Below are 17,811 nucleotides of genomic sequence, written 5' to 3'. Positions count from 1 at the left end.
GAAACGGGGAAGTCTGTCTCTTCCCAAAAGAGGGGGTGGGAGATGAAGAAATAGTAAATACAGCAGAGGAATGACGGGGAAGAGGACGCTGCCTGTCAGTGGCATTCCCCATGGATCCCGCTGGCATTCCCCAGGGATTCTGGGCAGGGGGCTCTGGCCTCTGGGTCCTGGTAGGAGCAGATGGGGCTCTGGCATTGCCTGCCCACACAGCCTTGGAAGTGTCGCTTTGCATCCTCCCTGTGCCACCTGCAGCCCTGGATCTGTCACCTGCCCAGGTCACCAGAGAGAGCAGCGACCCAGAGCTGCTGGGGACACATTCCCAGGGCCAGGTCAGTGTCACCACGATGGGGCATCCCCAGCCGCTCCCGGCAGCTCGGCAGGGACAGTAAATAACGAGCGTCCTCCAAAAGCCTGGGAAATGGACATCAAGTCTTGGCTTTTTTCTTCCAGGAATTTCCCACCACAGCAGGGCCGTTTCCTGGGAAGGGAACTGTGCTGGGCAGCAGAGACATGGCGGGGCTTGGCCACAGGGTGAGGGCAGCTGGGGGCTTCTGGAGGGATTGAGGCCGGGTGGAGTGGGCTGGGCTGGCCTGGAATTTGGCACAGCTCCCGAACTGGCACCATCCGCAGTTTGGCCGGGTGTGGCTCACAGCTTGGCACAGCTCATGGTTTGGCACAGCTCATGGTTTGGCACAGCTCACAGTCTGGCACAGCCAGGTTTGGCATGACCCAGGACTTCAACTAAAAGAGGTTAATTTAGATTTGATACAAGGATGAAATTCCTCCCTGGGAGGGTGGGGAGGCCCTGGCACAGGGTGCCCAGAGAAGCTGTGGCTGCCCCATCCCTGGCAGTGTCCAAGGCCAGGCTGGATGGGGCCTGGAGCACCCTGGGACAGTGGGAAGTATCCCTGCCCGTGGCAGGGGGTGGAAGTGGATGGTCTTCAAGCTCCCTCCCCACCGAAACCATTCTGTGATTCCATGATTTGGCACAGCTCCCCATCTGGAATGGCCATGGGGCCGGAATGTCCTGCAACAGCCCCGGGATTAGGCCAGCTCTGTGGCCATTCCACTCAGGGCCAGCTCGGTGCCACCATGCCCAGGCCGTGGGGAAGGCACTCCCAGCCTGAGCCGGTGGCTTCTCCTCCCTGCAGCAGCTCTGCGTGGGAGGAAGAGAAGAGGGAAATCATCCTCTCAAACCACTTTTCCTCCCAGCTTGTTTGCAGTCCTGCAGCTCCTGGGGAGGGATGAAAGTTTGGGGTGATGGGAACATCTCACCCCACTCCGTGGCTCAGATCTGACCTTCAGCAGCTCTCGGCCCCCTCCCAGCACCACCAGACACTCGGGCTGAGACCCACAGGCTCTAAAAACGGCATCTGCAGGGCTGCTCATCCCATCTGTGCCGCGAGGGAGATGTTTCCACCCTGACCAGCACCCGCATGGGGAGCCAGTCCCAGGGCTGACGGCTGGAGGGAGGGGTGTCCCACCAGGGCAGTGCAGAGGGGACCCTGAGGTCACCTACAGCTCACCCCAGGCGAAGGAGCTCTGTCTGCAGACACTGGTCGTGTCCAGCCGAGGCTTTGGCCATTTCCAGCAGAGTCATCTCCCCTGCAGGTTTCTCCCACCTCTCCTTGCTCTTCTATTCCCTAATCTCAACAACCAGAAAGTTTCAACTTTTGGCCCAATTTCCCTGTTTGTAAGTGAGCACCAGCCCCTGGAGTGAGAGAAAAGGCCCCCAGAACTGGAGGAACAGGGATGTCCCATGGGGAGATGGACATGGGCTGCTCCAGGCCTGAGGAAGAAGAAATGAAGATGTTCATCACCTCTCCTTTGTCTTGGCGTGCCATGAGCAGCGCTGGCTCGGCAAAGCAGGTGTTGCATTGGCACCACGGGTAAAGATTTGGGCACATTTGGAGCCCTGAGGTGACTCTGTCCTCGGTCCCTTTGGAGCAGCAGGGCTGGGAGGACAGAGGGACATGGCTGGGTCCCCTTGGGAGGAGGTGGTGGCCCAGAGCAGCCTGTGGGACACAGGGGCTCAGGTGACACTGGCAATAAGGCCCCAGGGGTGCTGGGGGGATCTGTCAGGGTGATGTCCAGGCCTGTGAGCTGTGGCTCCTTGCAGAAGTCCTTGCCGCTGGCTGGAAGGAGGCTTCTGGTTCCTTTTCCCTTGCTGAATTTGCCTTGTCCTGCTGTGCAAGCGAAACCAAGCGGCTCTGAGAGCCTTTCAGCCGGAGTGGCAGGAGCAGTCTAGGTGGGAGACACCCTCCAGGCCCCATGCCCACCCCACGCCAGCCCAGGCCCATCAGGGGCAGCCTGGCAGGGAACATTCACAGTCACCCCCAGGCCTGAAGCTCTTTGCCGTGTTTTGGTTGAGCTGAAAGACTTTTATTTCAATGAGTGGTGCCCAGTTCCTCTCCAGAGTGGCCCCCCAGGCTGGTGGAGCAGCTTCGGAGGCAAAGTGGCAACTCAGCCATCCTGACAAATTGAGAATTCAGACTGGAGCCCAAAGGAGCTGTTTTTAAAATAATGGGATATTTTATTATGAAAAACACCCTGGAGGATTTCAGAGGGATGTGTTTACTGTTAACTTTGCAGAGAGGTGATTTTTGCTGTTTTCCCTTCAGCAGTTGTGCCTTTCCATGGACCAGGAGAACCACAGAGGACCCAGGAGAATCTCCCAGGGACCAAGAGATCTCTTCAGAAACCAGGAGATTCTCCCAGGGTTTAGCAGTTACTCCCAGGATCCAGGAGGTTCTCCTGGGGTGCAGGAGGTTCTCCCAGGGACAAGGAGCCCTGCCCAGCATCCCTCTTTGCTCTGCTCCTCCTTTCCCACATCACTGCAGGCAAAGCCCTGATCCCTCCCCATCTCCCTGGCTCGGGGAAGCCGCTCTGACCTATCTCACCACGGTATTTTGGGATTCACCAGCAGCATCTGCCATGGGAGAGCAGAGCCTGCTCCGTGGGGCCGTGTCACCGTGTTCCTGGGCTCTGTTCATTTTTAGACGTCTCCTGGCATCCCCTCCTCTTGCCACCACCCACTGCAGGGGGTGAGGAGGGGCTGGGGGTCCAGGAGCTCCATCCTCTGACGTCAGCAGCGGGTGGGAGGTCGGATGCTTTCCCTGGAGGGTGAATCACAGTCCTGGGAACTCGCTTACAGCTTTCACAGCTCCCAAAATGACACAAGGCCCAGTTATGTCAACACCTTCAGCTGGAAAACCGTGGCTCAGAGGGAGATGGGGCTCAGTGCTCTGCCCTGTCCAGCGCCTCTGCTGGGCTCCAGCTTGGATCCTCTTCCCACAATGGCTGTTGGGATTTGCTCCAGCCCTCAAAGTCCCTCTGGCTTTGCAGGAGGTGGGACAGGGTCTCCAGGAAGGACACCACAGAGAGCTGCCGTTGCCTGAGGCTGTGCAGGAGGTGTGAAGGTGGTGGCACAGGGTCTGTCCTCTTCAGAGAGCTTCTCTCACCCCTTCTCTGGCTTGGCATATGCAGGTGCCCACCCTGGGTGTCCTAAGCAGTGGGGCTGGGTGTGGGTTGGGCTTTCCAATGACCCTGGGACTTGAATTCAGCTGTTCTGGATGAGGCCAGGGCTGGGAATAGCCCTGCCCTGTGGCTTCCACCCATCTCCCACAGCACCACTTCTTGGGGTGTCTCCCAGACTCACTGCCAGCAGGATACCACAGAAAAAAGTGGGGAAAAGCACATTTTTTGCTATTTGTATGGCTGCCTGCAAACAAACCCACAAACAGAGGGTCTGAACAGCCCTTGGGGGCTTCCCTGGGAATAAAGGAAACGAGGGGAGATCACTCTGACCACAGGATCGCCTCGTTCCTGGAACATCCTCCCACCAAGTGCTTTTCCCAGCACCACTCACACACACAGGGTAAGAATTCCAGTTTGGGTGTCTATAAAATCCATTGAGATAAGAGAAATAATTCAGGAGGAAATTATTATTTAATAATAGTATTGAGCAAAGGCGTCATCTTGTTAAATCCTTGTGAAACAGCCAAGTGGGTGCAGAGCTCAGCTCGTCTGGTTCTCCGAGAGGCTGGGATGCGTCTGGAGCTGTCAGCGCGGCTGAGGGAGGCGAGCGCAGACACACAGATGATAATAATAGCTCACAATTAGGGTAGTAAATCAGGAGAGAGCATCACTCAATTCAGAGAAATTCCCCTGATTTGCTGGAGACGGGATTTTGGCTCTTTGTACGGAGCTGGTGCTGTTTGGATGACAAATCCCCCTGGTTCTGCAGAACCTTCGCAAGGCGGCAGCAGGAGGAGCGCGTTGGAAACTCAGCTCCACTTGGATTGTTCCCTGCCCAGCCTCAGTTTCTACATATTGCATAAGGATCAGCCTCGGGCAAATCATTTTCTGGGTTCGACCCACCCTGCCGTGGCAGATCCACCTCCAGAGAAGGCTAAAATGGTGCTGATGACATTAAAAACCCTCGCCCAGAGCGGCCTCCTGCCAAGCTGGATACGTGCAGGAAGGAAACCCATAGTGCAAGGGCCGGTCGTGAAGGATTCCCAGTTTTCCTATAGGGTTAGACATTAATTTTCAATATTGGGATCTGGCTGGGGCTTGGGAAAATACAATTTTTGTTTCAAGGCGAAGAGGGGTGTCGGGAGGAGCAGCAGGTGATCACATCCCCCAGTGCTGCACCCGCTCTCTGTCTGTGCCACCCACTGCTGCGGGTTCCTTGGGGAGCTAAAATACTGTGGTTTACCCCCCCCATGTCCCCACATCCCCCTGGGTGAGTGGGCACTACACTGAGCACTGATTTTCTCAGGTATTCAGGGTGTTCCGGGCCCTCCATCCCACCTCAGGGTATCCCTGGAGTGATCCCCATCGGCACCAGTAACTCCATACAAATTTGATCACTGTATATGGGAATAAAAATATTTCCCATCGCCTCCTCCAGCACTTGTGCTTTGGGTGCCAGGAGCCTTGTGGGACTTGTTGCTTCCTTGGTGCTCCTTTTGGGGCCATGGGGGGATGTCAGAGAGGTCCAAACCTCGTGCCTGAAGGCAGGGGTGGATCCATAGGTGTTATACGTTTGTAGGAGCTTGGCCATCTCCTTCCTTTGGGGTGGGAAAAGCCTCGTCATGAAGGGACCTCAGTAAACACAAAATGATATTAAAATGATTGCTTTTCACATGCTCACCCCAGCCAAGGGCAGCCCCTGCAAGTCCAATCCTGCCCCATCTCCTTCCCCAGAGCTGCAGGGAGCGCTCCATCCCCCAGATCTCCCCGAGCAGATCCAGGCTATTACCAAGAAGATGGGACGGATCGGAGCCGCATGGCAAGGCAGCATCATGTATCCAGGGATATGATTATTTCCCAGTGGTTGGAATCTAGGTCTCCTGCTTGGGAGGAGGGGTGCGGGAGGAGGTGGGGGGGGAAAGACGCTCATATTAATCTTATGAATATTCATGGAGAAGCTGAGCTGCCTTCGGAGGTTGACTCCGGGGTACGAGTTTGGGGGGCTGTAGGTGAGAGGTGCCGGCAGCGGCGGGAGCAGAGCAGCTGCTTGTGCATTCTCCGCATGCCTGACTGCAGAGCCAAGTGTAAGTTGGTGCCTTTTTCTCTCCTCCCCACCCCATCCCTGCATCCTTCCCCCCTTCCCGCTGCTCCCCTGCCTAAACACAGCCTGGCCAGGAACGGTGCAAAGCGAGGGAGTCGTGCTTTAGTCGCAAACACGACCCCAAACCGTGTGACTCCCGCCTGCAGTGCTCAGTGCGGGCTGAGAACAAACTGAGGGGCTTTGGGCAAATCTTCACCTCCTCCATTCTCCCCCTTCAGCCCCCAAATTTGCATGAATTAACCCTAAAGATGCTTGAGGGGGGGCGGAGGTTGTTTGCCAGGAAAACGGGCTGTGGGGAGAAAGTAGGAGAAACTGAGTGCTGGGATGGGTGATGTCAACTGAGATGATGCCGTAACCCTCTCCGCCAAGCACCGAGCATCAGCGCTTGGCTTCGGAGTCGGAGGAAGAAGCCCAGAGCCCATGCCAAATAAAAATCAACGTGTTAAATAAAAACAAAGTCAATTTCTGTACCGTTAAACAAATCCGGGGTGTTCGGGGAAGGGAGAAAGGGGAGGAGAGCGTTTATGGGCAGGAGGAAAACTGCGTGTTTATTAAAAAAAAATAAATAAAACATTGAAGGTTGGTTGATTTTTGGTGAGATGGGGGTTTGTGGCTGCCAGATCTTTGCTGCGGCAGCAGAAAAATGGTGTTTGTGGTGTTCTGGCGTGATGCTCGGAGGAGCCAGGGAAGGTCAAATCCAGCTGAACTCCTCGGCGAGTCGCTGGGGAGTGAGTGGTGGGGAGAAAATGCAGGAAAAGGATAAAAACTGGGACAAATGAGACCTGCTCTCCTGTGGGCCTGGCAGAAAAGGGTTAAGAGAAGCGGTTGAATGCTGCAAGCCTCGTCAGGGTTGTACTATTTTTTCTAGTGCATAAGGAGAAGGGAGAGGAGGGTTGCACGGAAAAGGGAAATTTCCAAGAAAAGAGGGATCTGCGGCAATATCAGCACCTCGGGAGATGAAGAGAGGAACCAACAGGCATAAATGGCCTGGAGATGGCTGAAATCTTTGCCGAGGAGATTGGGACCGCGGGGTTATTTTCCACCTGCCTCCCCTGCCCGGTTCTGTAATCCTGGCTCAAAGTAGACAAGTCGAGTTGGAGCTGAAGAAGGGAGGTTAGAGGGGTTTTTATTTCGTTTGGGAGGGAAAAAAAAAAAGCAAAAAATGAGAGGTTGGTTGGCCCTCTCCGGGCTGAGCATCTCCACGGTGCGAGGCAATGCAGGATGATCCGAGGGAGCGCTCGTCGGGAGCAGGGATGCTGAGAACCCGGCACCCACCGGGAACATGAACCTCAACATCCCCACGAGAAATTTCACCCAGCGGAGCCGAATCCCCACGGGGGTGGGTCGGCCGGGGGGTTGGCTCTCGGGAGGATGGGGAGGGCGGATGCAGGTCGCGTGGGTCCCGCGGCCGGGGCCCCGGTGCTCGTGGGTCCTTGGAGCCATCGGCGGGGGGACAGAGAGGGGCCGGCGGGGGGTTCGGTCTAGGGGATGAAGCCGGAGCCTCCCGGATCACCGGGGAACGCCGCGGAACGGCCGCGGGTGCCGTGCCCGGTGGGTGACACCGACTCCCGGTGCTGGCGGTGCTGGGAACCCTCGGTGGCTTTGCAGAGCCTCGGCTGCCGGGGGGGCTGCGTCGTTCCCCCCCCGCTCCTCCGGCTGGCACGGGCTCGGCGGGCAGCCGGCCCCGCTGGGCTGAGCAGAGCGCAGGGACACGGGGCTCTGGTTTTTTCCGCCTCGGCGCTGGCGCTCTCGCCCTCCTCTCTCTCGTGTTGCAGTGCAGGTTGGGCGGGCAGCGGGCGAACAGCTCGCGGCCGGGGAAACGGGGTGCCCGGAGGAGCCGGGGCTTTGCGGATGCTCCTCGCGAACCCCCACAGCTTGCTACCTTCTCGGTGTTTTTTCCAGGCGATGCCACACCTCCCGAGGACACTGGGGACATCGGGTTTTGCTGAGCTTAGCAGCTTTTCACCGTCGTACCGAAGGCATCAGACAGACGCTCATCTGCCCTGAAGTGCAGATCCGCAACAGCTCCCGGGAAGACTCTGTCTCTCTGTCTCTCTGTCTCTCTTTCTCTCTCTCTCCAGTCCAAACCATTACAAGACCTGACTTCCACCATCTGGGAATCTAACCCCTCTTATGTCCCTTCTCCTTTCTCTACGATGACTCACCATTATTTTTAACTTTGAAGAGAGAGGAAATTATGGGGATCTTGGAAGCCTGTATTTCTCTCTAGGATTTCCCCAGGGTCAGATAATCGGTGTTACTAAGAGACACACTAAGATTTGGCTTCTCCAGGTAATGTGATTTGTTTTCTGTGTGCCATGGTGGTTTGCAGAGAATGACAGGAGCCGGGACACCAGCGGCCGAGGAGGGGGACTGCGGTGGTCCGCGGGGCAACTGGAAGCACATTCCGGCAGCCGCAGAGCTTGGCTGCAGGCAGGGAGGGCAGCATGTCACCAGGGAAAGAGGATTGGGAAGGTGTTAAACTTAAAAGCGGAGTTGGCGCTTTCCTGAAGGGTAGATTGCCTGAGATCGCACGGTTAAATGTTAATTAACCCTTAGCTGCATGCCTGGAAATGAGCTGAGCCCGGCACCCCGCGGGGTCCTCTCGCCACCTCAGGGCTGGATGGGGTTATTTTTCCTCCTTCCTTTCTCTTCCCTTCCCCCTCTTTACTATTTTTAACTGGAATTTTTGTTTTTAGCCAAAAAATAAGCCCTGGTTTGCCAATGCCAGTTTTTCCATGCTGGTTTTGAACAGGTGACGGTTCCTCAGGTGTTTTCTCTGTTCCACCTAATGGGTTTAGATGGGAGTTGTTGAACTCTGTCCCAAGGAAGGCAAATTAACCCCTCCAGGAAGGGGATAGACGTGTTAGAGAAGGGATCTGCTCTCCTCCCCCCAACTTTATTCCATCTCTCTCTTTCTCAGCAGGGGCGATTTTCTTTCTTCTTCTTTTTTTTTTTTCCTCCTTTTTTTTTTTTTATCTCATCCCTTCGCCTTTTCATGAGACTCTTCCAAACCTACGTACCTGTCCTTCTGCAGGATAGTAGCCCTGCCCCGACCCCGATCCCACCACCGGGCGCTGGGAAGAGTTTAGCATAAGGATTTCTTTTAAAGCCCAATATGACAGTTGCTACTGGAGATCCTGCAGATGAAGCTGCAGCTCTTCCCGGTCACCCGCAGGACACGTACAACCCTGAGACTGACCATGAGTGCTGTGAGAGGGTGGTCATTAACATCTCGGGGCTGCGCTTCGAGACGCAGCTCAAGACACTTGCCCAGTTTCCAGAGACCTTACTAGGGGATCCTAAAAAGAGGATGAGATATTTCGACCCTCTCCGGAACGAGTATTTCTTTGACCGGAACAGACCCAGCTTCGATGCGATTTTGTACTACTACCAGTCCGGGGGGAGGTTGCGGCGGCCGGTCAACGTGCCCTTAGACATCTTCTCCGAAGAGATCCGCTTCTACGAACTGGGGGAAGAAGCCATGGAGATGTTTCGGGAGGATGAAGGCTACATCAAGGAAGAGGAGAGGCCGCTGCCTGAGAATGAGTTTCAGAGACAAGTGTGGTTGCTCTTTGAGTACCCCGAGAGCTCAGGCCCTGCCAGGATTATAGCTATTGTCTCCGTCATGGTGATTTTAATCTCCATCGTCAGCTTTTGCCTGGAAACGTTGCCCATTTTTCGGGATGAGAACGAAGACATGCACGGCAGCGGGCTGAGCCATCCCCCCTACTCCAACAGCAGCATGGGGTACCAGCAGTCCACTTCTTTCACAGACCCCTTCTTCATCGTGGAGACACTTTGCATCATCTGGTTCTCCTTCGAGTTCTTGGTGAGGTTTTTCGCCTGCCCCAGCAAGGCTGGATTTTTTACCAACATCATGAACATTATAGACATCGTAGCCATCATTCCCTATTTCATCACCTTAGGGACGGAGCTGGCTGAGAAGCCGGAGGATGGTCAGCAGGGCCAGCAAGCCATGTCCTTGGCCATCCTTCGAGTCATCCGCTTGGTGCGGGTCTTCAGGATCTTCAAGCTCTCCCGGCACTCCAAGGGGCTGCAGATCCTGGGACAGACTCTCAAGGCCAGCATGCGGGAGCTGGGCCTCTTGATATTTTTCCTCTTCATCGGCGTCATCCTCTTCTCCAGCGCCGTCTACTTTGCCGAGGCCGACGAGAGCGAGTCCCAGTTCCCGAGCATCCCCGATGCCTTCTGGTGGGCTGTGGTTTCCATGACGACTGTTGGCTACGGAGACATGGTCCCCACGACCATCGGGGGGAAAATAGTGGGTTCCTTGTGTGCCATCGCTGGCGTATTAACGATTGCCTTACCCGTGCCCGTCATAGTGTCTAACTTCAATTACTTCTACCACCGGGAGACCGAGGGAGAGGAGCAGGCTCAATATTTGCAAGTAACCAGCTGCCCAAAGATCCCCTCTTCCCCTGACCTAAAGAAAAGCAGAAGTGCCTCTACTATTAGTAAGTCTGATTATATGGAGATTCAGGAAGGTGTAAACAATAGCAATGAGGATTTTAGGGAGGAGAACTTGAAGACAGCCAATTGCACCCTAGCTAACACAAACTATGTGAATATCACCAAAATGCTAACCGATGTCTAGTCGCTAAAATCTAGTCCCGTATTTAAAGCTGAAGTGGAACAATTGCAGATATTGAGTGCTGCTCTGCATTGTAGTTAATACAGTATTTTCTACGGTGTATATTTGGTTCTGCATGGGAAGCAATAGCTGTGTAAGTGACTTTTAATCTTTGATTTCCACACCGAATAAGCGTCCGTGCAAAAAAACCCAACAAACCCAAACCATTTTGTTGCCCTTCTCCCATCCCAGGCTCGTGGGTTTCCAAAGATACGGAGGGGACGGGCACTTCGAGCAGCGGGATGGGGATGCAAGGGGCAGGTCCGGGCCATCCCGGGGTGCCACGAATCCCGGTCCCTGTCCTGGGTGACAGCCAGCTTCTAGGCACGGGGAACAGCTGGGAAAAGTCAGGCAGAGCTTCCTGAAGGGCCGCTGCAGGTGTGGGGCCGGATTGCTGGAGGGCTCGAGTTCCTGCCCCGGGAAAGCCAAGCGCGAACGCGTCGCCCGGCTCGTGTTTCATAACTGAAATGCTGCATGCTGCAATAGTTTCAGCCACTGCAGTGTGCCAGTGTGAGGCCCAGGGGAGGGATAATTAGTGTGACAGCACATTATTTATTAAGTCTTAAATTTTCTATGCGAGGCATCGGGAGGGACGAGTAAATAAATCAAGAGCTTGGAATTTATTTATTTATTTAGATGACACTTCCATCATCAATATTTCCAGGATCACCAAAGACACCTCCACTGACACATTGAAAATGAGTTGGAAAAAGCATCTTTTTTTATATCTATATATAAAACTGGAGCAACTATGCTGTGGCCTATAATATATTTATACTGCAGTGAAATTTAACCAGTAATACAGTACAGCTGCATGGATATTTGTTGCATGAATCTGAATATTTAATACACACACAAATATATATTTTCTTAGTAGACTATACAGTATTCATGTTTATAGTGTTTATAGATTCTCCAGTGGCTCGAAGGAGATTCATGGGAGTTTAAAAAATCTCCATTACAGTTAAAAACCGGATGGGGAAGGCATGTGCTGACAACAGTTGGATAGATAACAGGGCAAAGCCTGAGAGATAACAAGGCAAAGCCTGAGTGTCCGAGCATCCAGACACAAGAGCCAACGAATGCAAGCCAGGGAAGGTGAGCTGGAAGTTAAACACCTGCGCTCATTATGGGGCGAGTAATTAGTCATTAATCCTGGTGTCAGGAGCAGAAACCGCGGCGGATCGGAGAGGGCACGAGGAGCAGGTGGAATAGCAGGTTCCAGCTCTCCTGACTTGTTTGTTCAGCAGTTTTCAGCCTTTCCCATAGCATTCCCGTGTGTGTGTGTGTATAGATATTTAGAGAGCGACTACAGGGCCGAATCCTCAGCAAACAGAGCGCTCGGGGCATCGAGGACTCCCTGGCTCAGGGCTGCTGGGATGGTGGGACATGGCCTGGAGCAGGGTGACCTGTCCCTGGAGCTCATGGCATCCCCGGGGCAAGGTGTGTTTTGGGCTTGAAAGCTCCTTTTCAACCACGTAGAGCCTCAGGGCTGGGGGTTTATTCCTTTCTGATGGAGCGGGCACGTGCTGAGGTGGGCTGGATCTGAGCTGGCACCTCTGAGCCTTTGCTTTGCCGTCTTCCAGGGTGTTTAGAGTGGTGGGTCGAGGTGCAGAGAGCCCGAGGTTCTCCCTCTCCCTCATCCCCGGTGTTTTTTGGGGATGGGTGAGAGCTGTTGATCCACGGGGAATCTCACCTGCTTTCCCCATCCCTCTGTGGGTTTCCTTCTGTTTTCCCCATTGCTGACAATCCCCAGGGAGAGGTGCCCTGTTCCTCTTCCAGGTCAGGGGAGATGGATGAAAATCCCTGCCAAGGTCATGGTGGAGCAAAGCCTCCCTGGGCTGTGGAATGGGGTTCAGTTGGGGTGAATTTGGGCTGAACCAGGGCACGATCAGCCCTGAAATATTGCAGAAAGGGTGAGCACAAGGAGCTTGGCGAGGGGTCAGCCAGACCCTTCCTTCCTCAGAGAGGAAACCCCTGCTCCTGACAATAATCCAACCGGTGCTAAAGTATCTACAGCAATGGCTCCAAACGCTGCTCCAGGGCAGGATCCATCTTGTGCTGATGGGGCTCCTCTGGGCCAGGTGGAATCACTCCTCACTTTTATTTGATTGATTCATTGATTAATTGATTCAGGCCTGGCTATCATTATTTCCAAGTGTCCATGGTTTGTGCATGGCAGTCCCTGCTTCTGCATGGGGCAGAGGACCAGCAGCACCCATGTGCTGGGGTTCAGGGGTGTTCAGGTCCCCGGCCTGTCTTTAATTGGATCTCGTTAATTGGGAGCCCTGCACTCCCACTTTGCTGTGGCAGCTTGGGAATGGGAGACACTGAAGCCCCTTCACGCACACACACAAAGAAGCCAGCGCAACCAAAAGCAATAAATCTTGAGTTCTGAAGCTCATCCCGTTGGACGGGACAGGGCTGGCGAGAGTCGCTGGCTCGGGCACGATTCCCAGGGCTGTCATCCAACTTCCATGGATCTGGCTCGTGGTGGGTCCGTGGGGACATGAGCTCGCACGGGGGAGCTGCCTGATGTGCTGGGATGCTGCTCGCCCGCCTCTGGGCGCCCTTTGCACCAGGGGATCCCATTCCCACTCAGGGTTGAGGTGTTTTGCTGGTGGTTTTGCTGCAGGTGTTGTGGAGGGTGGTGGCACTCGCTGACACTTCGTGAAGTGCCCGGTTGTTTAACGCCCGTGGGCCTGGGGTGGTTTGGGGGAGCGTTGGCCAAAGCATTGGGTGGGGGTTGTCATGGCTTGGTGAGGAGGAAGGTGAGGTTCTGTGGGGTTCTGGGCACGGTGTTCCTGTGGCCTTTGCAAGGCCGGGCAGGAGGGGAGAGCGGATCCGTGAGCAGGATCCAAACTTCCAAACCCACTCTCCAAGCCGGCGGGTCCTGGCTGCCTTGGGAAGCTCCACAGTCGCTCAGCAGGGGCGAATGGGGACGAAGAGCGAGAGGCCACACTCCTGATGTCACTGACGTGCCCCATGGTGGGGGCCAGCACAGCCCGTCCCGTCCTTAGGACAGATCCGGCACCTCCTGCACTGACCCTGGCAGATGCTCCTGGGGAAAACGAGCCCCGGTGGGAGAGCAGCTCTGGGCTGCCCTTGTTTGGGGCACAAGGAAAATGCCCAGGATCAGCGCTCAGATGTTTGGCTCAGGGTGGGAAGGGTCGGCGAGGGCCGTGCCTGGGAGGGATCCGTGAGCCCCCACGGAGCAGAAGGGTCCAGATTTCTGCCTCGCACAGAGAAACGGTTCCCCTATAGCTTTTAATGGGATTTGTGCCTGCAGGTCGGAGCTCTAGTGCTATTTCTAGCTTTGCTTCTGACTCACTGATGTGATCTTGAACCAGTTTTTCAGGAGGAGACTGTGATATTTTTTTCTTTTTTTTTCTTAATTTTTTCTTGAGGAATTTGGTTTGAGAGACTCTGGGCCTGTTTCTGTGGAGATGCTGAGCATCCCAATCTCCTCCTGCCTCTGAAAGGTGCAAAAATGAGCTGCAAAGTGGCTCAGACTGGGGATGCTAAATTAGGGACTGGGGAAGGGGAGGGTCCCAGAGCTGTGTTGGATTTCATCAGACCTCTAAACAGAGGTAGTCTGGTTCCTTTCCTCCTCATGAGGAGCCATTTCCCTCTCTCCAAGGCTGGAATGGAGGACTGGAGCTCTCTGGTCTGTGGAGGTGCTCCTGGCTCGGCACCCGGAGGAGGCAGCGCCTCTATTTTAGTTTTAGCCACTGTGCCACAGTTTTGGAGAGTTGGAAAGCTGTGATTACAGGGCGGGTTGTCTTCTAACACCCAACCTCGTGCCCAAGCCTGCAGGCCGCCCATCAGCCCTTTCAAATCTTCCAGAATATCTGCTGAGGGCAATGGGGTGAGGCTCGTGTTCCAGCTGGATGCTTCCAAGTGATTAGGAAAAAAAGATCTCTCTGGAGCACTGTGTTTTATTGGGAAAATTAATCTCTGCAGCGACTGTGTCAGAGTCCCACAGATTTGAATATTGAGCTATAAGAAGAAAAGGATCTCTGGATTGGCGTTATGAGAGTGTGGCACGTGGGTGTATAAATATGGGCATATTTGTGCATAAATACACAGAAGGAGAGAAAAAGACAGAGGAGGAGGAGGCATTTCAGGAAGGACCTCGCTTTGTTATCAGATAATTCCTGGGTCAGCCCTCGAAACTGCTGCCAAAGTCTTGTAGCTTTTCCAGAGCTTGCAATACACTCGGGGATGGGTGCAAGCAGAGGAGATCTGGATCTCGCCTTGGGAGCGGGAGCATCCTGAGGCATTCAGCTCCTCGCACTCCTCTGCGAACAGCAGCTCTGCAGTGTCTCTGTTCCCAGCCCCAGCTCCCGGCTTGGGCCAGTCACGGCCATTTCTGTGACTGTGCAGGGAAAGCCAAGCAGAAGTTGAAGGGATCTGGTGGAGATGCAGGTGCTGTGCTGCACTGCGTGGGGTTTGGGGTTACCGTTTGTAACGGTTGGGTTTTAGGTCTCTTAAATTATGGTGACTTTTGGGTCCCAGAGTGGCAGGTCCTGTTCTGGAGCCAGGGTAGGTTTATCACAGAATCCCGGAATGGTTTGGGTTGAAGGGACCTTAAAGCTCACCTTGTTCCACCCCTGCCATGGGCAGGGACACCTTCCACTATCCCAGCTTGCTCCAAGCCCTGTCCAACCTGGCCTTGAAACCTTATCTCAAGATCTTTACCGTGAGACCTCATCCCGAGGTCTGCATCCCTGGGGGTAGTTCTCCATGGGAGTTATCCGTGGTGGTCACCCATGGGAGCTGGTCACTGTGCTGCCAGGGTGAAGAGGCCTGAGGAAAGGCAGGCTTGAGTCAACCCCAAACCATTTTGGTTTGCACTCACATTAAGGCTGTGGCTCTGTCCTCACACCCCTGGCAGTATTTGACCTCCATGTGACACATCCCTTGGTCCCTCCTGTTGGGGACCAGCCCCTGCCAGGGGCCCCAAGGGGGGACAAGGGTTCCCCCCAAGCACCAGCCACTGCTCCACCCTTCCCCAGCCCTGCCAGCACCCCCAGCCTCGGTGTCCCCGCGATGTTTCTGCATTTGGCTGCCCAAAGTTCACCCCCCTGCTCAGACCTGGCAGCTCCGACCCTGCTGCATCCCACCAGGGGAAGAGGGCCCAGCCCAGGGGTGAAGCAGCCCTGGGAGCACAGCACTGATTTACACCCCGGGGACAGGATCCCCCAGCCCAGTTGTGTATGATGAGAGATAAATCCCTTATTCATGTTTCTCCTCCAGAGAGGGGGTGGTTTGGCTTGTAGGAGCTGCTGGACATTGTGTAACCACACCGGGTCCACGCACATGGACCCACCACATCTCCTCCCCAGCCCTGCCTGGCTGTCCTGAGCTTGGGGTTGGTCTTCTGGGGTTTGGTTTTTTTGATGATTATTATTTTTTATTTTTTTCTGCTGCCTATAAGGTGTAATTATCCATTTGCACTTGCTCCCTCATTGTTTGAGACTGTGCTCTTGTCCTCCAATGTCATCCCCGAAGCGCAAGGGGAAAAAATGGGTATTGGATCAACCCTGCATGTGGTGCCTAATTTGAGCAAATCAATAGGAAGAGGAAATCCAAGAAGGACCCATCCTAAGGATACTGGAGCTGAACCTTTTGTTTCCATGGTTACGGGAGAAATGGGACCAGGAATGGAGAGAGGCCTATAAACTGTTAAAGGAGGACTCGTGGGAATTTCAAGTCATTTAACCATGCGTTTGCTAGACACAACTTTAGACACCAGCTGGATCCGAATTGCACAGTGTTTATAGAAATTCCTGCTTTATTGACGGCCGGGGGGTGCGTGGGAAGGGGCAGGGGGCCCCCGAGTCAATAAGGCTGCCCGTTGTATATAGATATACAGAGCTGTGTACATACATCTCCAAATGAGCATTTGCTGTCTGGTTTATCATCAGTGTATATAATTTATTCTTCACAGAGTATCACAATTTTTGTAAATATCGGCACTAATTAAGAGAAAATAAATATGTATATTATTGAGGAGTTATTTTGATATCAGTTCTGTGGAGGGTGGGAGAGGAAAAAGACAAGTAATTATGTTGTTGATATGTTTTTCTCTACAACTAAACCCTCTGTGAGAAGAGAAAGAAACAGCCTGAACCAGGGGAAATCAGTTTGTGCTCCACCATCAGCCAGTCTGCAGGGGCAGAGTCCCAAAAACCCCTGGGAGGAGGAGCTGATGGGTCTCAGTGATGGACATCGGACACGCTGCGTGGTGTGTACGGCATTCCCACGGGAGTTGCTCCCAAAAAGCTCCAGCAGCAACGCCAGCGGAGGGGAAGGGGCTGGAACCCGGGTCAAGCCCATGTTCCCCATGGTTCCCCACTCCTCCAGCTTGGATATCAGCCACATCCACGCAGGTAACAGGGAATGGGTGGTGCTGCAGATCAATCTGCTCTTGGGAAACTTGTGGGCACCCAGTGGATGGTTTTTGAAAGTAAGTGATCCCTCTTGGAAGAGGGAGAAGCAAACAGACAGGGATGGTGCTGGTAGCACATAGTCCGTGGGATTGTATCCCTGGAGATGTCTCCTGGTAGGATCTCCAGAAGGAAACAGGGATGGGATCCCTGGGATGGCTTCAGCTGTCCTTGCAGAGGAAGGGTTGGTTTGTCCATCCCCAGGGAACAACTGCAACAATATTTTCTCTTGCTCTTTCATCTCCTCTCCCACGAGCACCTTGGGGCAGCAAAGAGCAGGGAGGGTGTTCGGGGCCCTTGGTTCTTGTGGTTTGGGGTTTGCCCGTTTGCTTGGTGACTTTCACAGGCAACGTGGCTGCTGCTCTGGGCTTCCCTTCTCACGGGGAGAACCCGCTCTGTGCTCAGAGGATGGAGGTGAAGTGCAAGGAGAACAAAGAGATTCTCCTTCTCCCATGGGTGGGTTGGTCCTGCTCGGCTCTGGGACATGGCACCACGTGGTAACTCAGGGGTTAGTGCCAAACCTCCTTCTCAACCACCCCAGACCCCTCGTACTGGTCATGGAGGAGCCCCTGGTGTGGGGCTCAGAGTCAAGTCTTGGGTTCAAGCGTCACTGTGTGAGCCAGGGGATGTCACGTCCCATTCCGTGCCTCAGTTTCCCTGTCTGTAACACAGTTTGCTAAGCTGGACACAGCAAATTGCTAATCTTAATTCTATATTAGGACAGTGAAAATGCTCAAATGGGCGGCTGAACCCATGGATGGGTCTTGTTGGGGGCAGAAGAGGTGTTCAAGAGCAGCCAGTTATGAACATTTACGTGTGGAAAGCCACTGGAGTGCACAAAAGGTAACAGAAGTATTTATGAGCAGCGCACCCTGAGGGAAGTGTCACACCCTGAGCTGTAGAGCTGAGTGGAGGCAATCCCCAAAGTGGGCCACTCTGTGCTCCTCAGCCCCGTTTCCAAGCCCAGGAGAGGCTCCAGCTGGCTCTGGCAGATGCTGAACCCTTCCCTTATCGGAGTCCTGTTGGCTTGTGGGCTCATAAATATCTAAGCACAAAGTGGTACAAGGAGTTTGCAGCAGAGGCTGCTCTGCATGGGCTCTCAGGGCGATGGCAGCGGAGGCTGCGAG

At 54.3% G+C, this 17,811-nt stretch overlaps 1 protein-coding gene across 6 annotated transcripts; it reads left to right on the top strand.

Moving 5' to 3' along the window:
• The first annotated feature begins 5,450 nt into the window (after positions 1–5,450).
• Positions 5,451–16,250, top strand: KCNA2 (potassium voltage-gated channel subfamily A member 2). Of its 6 annotated transcripts, none has more exons than XM_032133217.1 (3): positions 6,362–6,691; positions 7,481–7,870; positions 8,505–16,250. In XM_032133217.1, the coding sequence occupies exon 3, from the start codon at positions 8,697–8,699 to the stop codon at positions 10,194–10,196; it is 1,500 nt and encodes a 499-aa protein (XP_031989108.1). In that variant the 5' UTR covers positions 6,362–6,691; positions 7,481–7,870; positions 8,505–8,696; the 3' UTR covers positions 10,197–16,250. The 6 variants fall into 6 exon arrangements, with proteins under 6 accessions (XP_031989105.1, XP_031989108.1, XP_031989109.1 ...); XM_032133218.1 differs by having other exon boundaries at positions 8,502–16,250; XM_032133214.1 differs by lacking the exon at positions 6,362–6,691 and adding an exon at positions 5,451–5,561 and having other exon boundaries at positions 7,481–16,250.
• Positions 16,251–17,811: the final 1,561 nt, after the last annotated feature.

Source organism: Corvus moneduloides, chromosome 24 (assembly GCF_009650955.1).
Source record: "Corvus moneduloides isolate bCorMon1 chromosome 24, bCorMon1.pri, whole genome shotgun sequence".
Taxonomy (NCBI): domain Eukaryota; kingdom Metazoa; phylum Chordata; class Aves; order Passeriformes; family Corvidae; genus Corvus; species Corvus moneduloides.
This window is presented reverse-complemented; position numbering and strand designations above follow the sequence as displayed.